The sequence below is a fragment of the Anoplophora glabripennis genome, unplaced genomic scaffold (genome assembly GCF_000390285.2).
Source record: "Anoplophora glabripennis isolate ALB-LARVAE unplaced genomic scaffold, Agla_2.0 scaffold90, whole genome shotgun sequence".
Classification (NCBI taxonomy): domain Eukaryota; kingdom Metazoa; phylum Arthropoda; class Insecta; order Coleoptera; family Cerambycidae; genus Anoplophora; species Anoplophora glabripennis.
This window is the reverse complement of record NW_019416260.1, coordinates 560,255-566,319: the sequence shown is the minus strand read 5'-3', so window position 1 is coordinate 566,319 and position 6,065 is coordinate 560,255. Positions and strand designations below refer to the sequence as shown.

Here is a 6,065-nt window from a genome sequence, read left to right as displayed (position 1 = left end):
GGTAGGTCCAAGGGAAGCGTATTTGCTGTATGTTGTAATAGATTCAATTCATCAATTGTTTTGTTTGTGACTGTAAACGTGCTTGTAATATAATTTTTTGTTTGTGGAACTGTAACAATCAATATGTCTCCTCATTTCGATGACAAGCTCCCACAATATGAGAAACCTATAATGCAATGCTAATTAAAAAAACATAATTAATTCAACTTAGTTTACTTTCATCATAAGATATTCCGAATGATGTGCTTTCTTGAAGAATTTAATACATTGTTATTGAGCCAAACTTTTAGACTTTTCGGGCGGGTAATTTACAGAATTTTGTTTAAAAAATGCTCGAACTTTATGAAAATTATCAAAGTTAAGATTTTTCCTTACTTTAAAAGTACTTTTCATCATTGAAAATACGGACCATAGTGTACCTGCATTTACAATCTTTGATCTTTTTGCTAAGTTTTTGTCTTTTCTATCCCTTTTCCAGTTGTTGGACAATTCATAATACTTTTCGTACCGTTGTGTTGACTTTGTGGGTGGTAACAAATTCAGAGAAATATTGCCAGCTTCCTCTTGCAAGTACCATTCATTTTAACTTATTCACAGAATTCGAGTTGTTCATAAAAACAAAATTTTTGACCTGACAAAGTAGAAGACCCCCTAAGAAAAGTTGAATATTTATTTCTACTCTGTATTTTTTAAGGACTGTAATATATGGAGATATATCTATTTAAGAGTATCTTTACAAAAGAATGATGAGATGTCAGTTCTATGTAAATAAAACCTTATCGAATTTTTTTAATTCCCACTTCAGTAGTTAACATTAACTTTTAAGTACTCTTTACGAAAATATTTTATTATTTGGAATACGGTTTTGGTATTTTGAGAGCATGCTAATTAATATATGTTAATATAAGAAATTTTTGTATAAAAGGAATAGTCGCAATCGAATCCGTATCAGTTACAATTATGTCTCCTTTAGTGTTGTTGTCCATTCTCCTTGTTGGAGCCTTTGGTAAGCACTTTTTTTTCTACTCTACTAAGAATAAAAATACATGATATATGTTCACAATAACATAGCACAAATTCTAAATACAACGGGATCTTAAAATATGATTTGTTCTAATTACTATTCTGGTATTTTGTTTTATTTTTATTTAGTACCTATTTAGTTTTCTGTTATTTAGTAGAAAGATTGTAAAATATGGCTTATTAAATCATTTTCAGATATTAAGCAATTTATATAAAACAAAATGTTTACACACACGTGAAGTACCTAAATAGAGTTCGCTTAGCTTATTGAATCAGCTTTCTTAAATTTAACTATACCTAATGTAAAATTGTGGGAAATATAGAGAAAATCTTTTCTTTTTCATTTTGATAATAAATCTGTTGCTTTAATTCTTTTCCAAAATTTTGATCAATTGGAATAGAAAACCGGTTAGATGGATCGACTTGTCAATTTACAGGGTTATTGTCGGTACATTAAGCTGTAAAAATTTCTTTCAACATTAGTCTGTTCCTTAATGTTTGTAAATTAGCGGTAGATTTTCTAAAAAACAGTAAAAAATAATTATTTTGCACTTTTTTTTTCCAAATTAATGTCAAGGGTAAAAAAAAAATTTCTTCACAAACCATGATAGGTCCTTGTAACTGACCTTTATATTTAATGAGTTTGAAAAAATTTCCTGGGTCCGTGGGCAGTCCAAAAAGAAAAAAAATTGACAAAACTTCACGAAATTCACAGCTCACAAATATGTTTTGTTAAATGATCTTGAAACTAGAGACTTCAAGCTTCAAAAATATATTTTTTTATATAGACACGACCATTTTTCACTGAGATACAGTGATTCAAAAATCACAAATAAATTTACGAAATATATTTGTTCCTTTAATTTTTTGCAGTAGTGTTTCTTGTATCAACTATACTTACTAAATGAACAAACAACAATACAGAGACACAATCCTCTCTTTGCGCTTTTGACAACAGTACACTTTCTTAGTAAAATTAAAAATACTTAATCAAGAGACATTAGGAGGTACAAAATCATAACCTAAAAAAAGTTGTAAAATTATATATTTCTGGTTTGAAGCAAATTCAGATTAGCAGGAATTGTACAACGTACAGCAGACTGCACATCATTTTGGGTCTGTAGAGACTTTGCACAAATCCTAAATGTATTACAGGGATGCGCATTCAAAAATTTACAGTTTGGAAACCGTATTCGATAGACTCATTTACATGAACAAATATTTCATATAAAAAATTATCTATATATTTAAAGAATTACAAGTACATGATAATAAAAAAATGTTATCGATGTTTGCCACAAAAACAAAATCTACTGTTGCGAATATTAATGTCAAAACATTTTGAAGAGCACAAATGGTAAAAATTTTTCGAGGATATTGTTAATATTTACCATACATTCTTTAACATTTTGATTTAACATGTCCCCCATTTTTCGATTAGGCAAAGAAAATTTGCTTAACTGGTGACGAATAAGATCTTGAAATGATTTTCTACAATTAAAATCGTAAGTAGGAAATGAAGGACGCTTGCAACAGAGCTTTTGACACTCTAAGTTTAAACAATCAAGAAGATTCCGTGGAAATCAAAAGGGTTATCTAGGCTAAGTTACTCTTTTCTTAGCGTTAAGAAATCCCTAAGATCTAGGGTAGAAACCAGCACTAGTACCCTTTATTTAAGAATAGCGTTAATGTTATAGAACACCAGTAAAGGCAGGCGCATCATCCAAGTAACTGATTGCCTTAAAGTGGTACCAAAACTCTCTATAATTTATAACATACCAAGTTGCTACTAACAACACAAATAAAACACTCCAGGTGATTGGAATAAGATAGGGAAATAGTAATAAAACTGTAATCAATTCTTCAAATCAATAATTTTAATATATATTTTTGCTAAAAATAATAGGATAATCGATATAATTCGAGGATGAACTTTCATGCGCAAATAATACGGTCGGAAATGCTTCTTTGTGGAAACTATTTCGTAATGTATTTTCTGAATAGTTAGAAAACATTTTTTAAATTTATTGCAAATATCTTTGCATCCTCTGATTGGGTCGTTTAGAATTTTCCGTTCTCTGATTAGGTGGTTTAGAATTCTCAGTCCTTTGATTGAGTTGTTTAGAATTCTCCACTCTCTGATTGGGTGATTTAGAACTCTCTGCTCTCTGATTCATCCGCTTGGGAAAAAATGGGAGGGGCGACGAAAAAGATGGGGGGAGGGCGGTAAAAGTGGGTGAGAAATGGATCAGAACTCTCCAAGTTACCCTACTCATTTTATTTTTAAAACATATTGCAAATAACAAGTAAAATTAAGGTATGCTTATATTTTTTCAAATATAAATATACAGATTACGAATTTATTTACTTTTTTGGAGAATCCATACCACCTTAAGCTACACTGTTAGAAATATTTGTTAATATGGTGAATTGTGGAGAGTCTCTGCAGATTGAAAATGATGCACGGTCTGTTAAGCGCGTCGTACCATTTTCGCACATCTGAATTTGCTAGTTTACATTTGCTGCGGTAATAAGTTACATTTTAACATTAGTAAATTTATCGCCGTTTTCAAAAAGATGATATCTTTCAAGGTAAAAATTTTCTTGAATTATCGTTAAACAAATTTATACGCCAGCACAAAATATCGATTATTTTCTTCCAGCTGCTCCCAAAGATGTTCCCAGTGTTCGAATCGCAGGAGGTGACGAAGCCGAACCGGGCCAGTTCCCTTACCAGGCCTCAGTCCAGTTGTGCATCCAGGATATCTGTACGCATGCCTGCGGTGGCGCCATCATCAGCGAACTAGCGGTCCTGACAGCTGCTCACTGTATCACCCAAGCTCCAGATATTGCCAGATACGAGATTTTAGTCGGCGTCGTCGACCTCCACGATGACAACCCGGAGAGACATGTGGCCCGCGTCGACTACGCGATCATCCACAGCGGATACACAGGGTAAGTTTGTTTTTTATCTATTCTTGTGGACGCGAATTGTACGAAAAAGTCTTAGAACTCAATTCGGCACGATCCAAACCCCTCAGTTCACAATTAACAATCGTTTCTAAGAAGATAAATCTGCAATTCTTAAAACTGGAGACGGAAGTGTGCATTGCAACTAAAAATTTTCTTCCTGCGTAAGTAAAATGAGTTAAAAATGGATTGGCAGAAGATCATATTACGTCACTATTGAAGTAATTGATAAATGCTGGTTTAAAATAAAAAAATAATAATAAATTGACACTTACAGTGACACAGTTTCTATAAATTTTATGGCAGTTTTGTATTTCAATATAAATCTGTTTCAGTTTAAACTGTTACTAGTTATATATATTTTAGTTGCTGAACGAGGTGTTGATTTAATGATTTAGCCACGCAGACAAAGATCCAAAACCTATTTCCTTTTCAGTGAAACCGCCTCCCCCCACGATATCGCGATCTTTAAGCTGTCTGATCCGCTCATGTTCAACCACATGGTACAACCGATAGAGCTCCCCGACCCAGACCACGAAATCATAGAGCGCAACGGATTTTTGTCAGGATGGGGATCCCTCACTGGAACTGATGTACCCATCATGCCCGATACACTCCAATTTATCGAGGTACCCATCCTTGAACATGAGGGTAAATTCAAAATACCTTTCGATGTCTAAGGAAAACCCTAACCAATCTTATTTCAGAATGCAGACACGCCTTTGAAGAAATATTAGGAGGAGGTAGAGAAATTCCCCTGGACTTCGAAGCCAATATTTGTACGGGACCACTGACTGGAGGAATCTCAATTTGCGCTGGAGATTCTGGCACTCCACTGGCTGATGCCCATGGAGAAATATTGATCGGTATCGCGTCTTGGACAGCCAATCCATGTGCTAGACCAGGAGCACCATCTGTCTACAACAAGGTTAGCTTCTACGCTGACTGGATTAGAAGTTATTCCTTTGATGATGAGGATTAAGCATGTTCGCTTCAATTATTTTCTGTTTAATTTGCGAAATAAAACACTAGTTCGCTATGTGATCTTTCATTGGCCAATTTACCTCCAGAACAATCGTTACATTCTATATAATATTTTTTTTCTGTAACGGGAAAAAAGTTTGACATTTGATCTCTATTGACAGGTAACAAAATGTCACTTTTTATGAAATTGCTGTTTTACCCGGGAAAAAAGTGAGTACTTTTTTCCCGGATATATACAATATACATAAGTAAAAGTAGATATTTAATTTTAGAATATTTTATTATATAGAAGTTACATTTCCTTTACACCAGGGATGCACATACCGCGGCCCGCGGGCCGCATGCGGCCCGCTGTCGATGTTTATGCGGCCCGCCAACGAATTTTAAAATTATTCTACTCGCCGCGCTCCGGTCCAAGCATATTATTACGAGACTAGAAATCTGTCGCATCAACTAGATTACAGATTCGCGAAACACGTCGATCCCCGAACAAAGTGGATGGTTCTCGATGTTTGGTAACTCGTATAAATACGACGCATCGCCGGCTACCGGGGCAGTTAAGTTTTGACTACGGATAAGCGAACGTTATACTGTTTGAGAACTGTAATCTGTGACGAGTAAATATTTCGTCGTTCGAACTTGGCTTTTACCGACTGTAACATATAATATTAATTTTGATATGGATAAACCAGGCCCCAGTAAGAAACGTAGTCGTAAGGTTGAAGATGAAAATCGACAGTTTCATGATATTTGGACCGAAAAATACTTTTTTATTTCATCGCATAACAAAATTGTCTGTTTAATATGCAAGAGTAGTGTTTCTATTCCGAAGGAATATAATGTGAAAAGGCACTATGAAACCCAGCATCCAACTTTTACCAAATTAACTGGCGAAAATCGAACGCAAAGAATTTCCACTTTACAACGGGAACTAATAGGCCAGCAATCTATGTTTACAAAACCAATTCAAGATGCTGAAACAGCCACTGAAGTTAGCTTTGAAATATCTCGAATAATAGCGAAAACTTGTCGGCCTTTTAAAGATGGTGAGTTTGTTAAGCAATGTTTGGATATCGCCGCAAAAAAAA

At 34.2% G+C, this 6,065-nt stretch overlaps 1 protein-coding gene across 1 annotated transcript; it reads left to right on the top strand.

Moving 5' to 3' along the window:
- Positions 1 to 816: 816 nt before the first annotated feature.
- LOC108917998 (trypsin-1-like) lies at positions 817 to 5,032 on the top strand. The gene is made up of 4 exons (XM_018724833.1): positions 817 to 1,006; positions 3,687 to 3,978; positions 4,430 to 4,644; positions 4,701 to 5,032. Exons 1-4 carry the CDS (start codon positions 961 to 963, stop codon positions 4,973 to 4,975), a joined length of 828 nt encoding a protein of 275 aa, XP_018580349.1. The 5' UTR covers positions 817 to 960; the 3' UTR covers positions 4,976 to 5,032.
- Positions 5,033 to 6,065: the final 1,033 nt, after the last annotated feature.

Excerpts from the sequence above, each read along its gene's own strand:
- LOC108917998 (XM_018724833.1), top strand. The coding sequence starts at position 961 with ATGTCTCCTTTAGTGTTGTTGTCCATTCTCCTTGTTGGAGCCTTTG. Across the intron at positions 1,007-3,686 it reads TCTCCTTGTTGGAGCCTTTG|CTGCTCCCAAAGATGTTCCC; the intron begins GTAAGCACTTTT and ends ATTTTCTTCCAG. Across the intron at positions 4,645-4,700 it reads ACCCATCCTTGAACATGAGG|AATGCAGACACGCCTTTGAA; the intron begins GTAAATTCAAAA and ends ATCTTATTTCAG.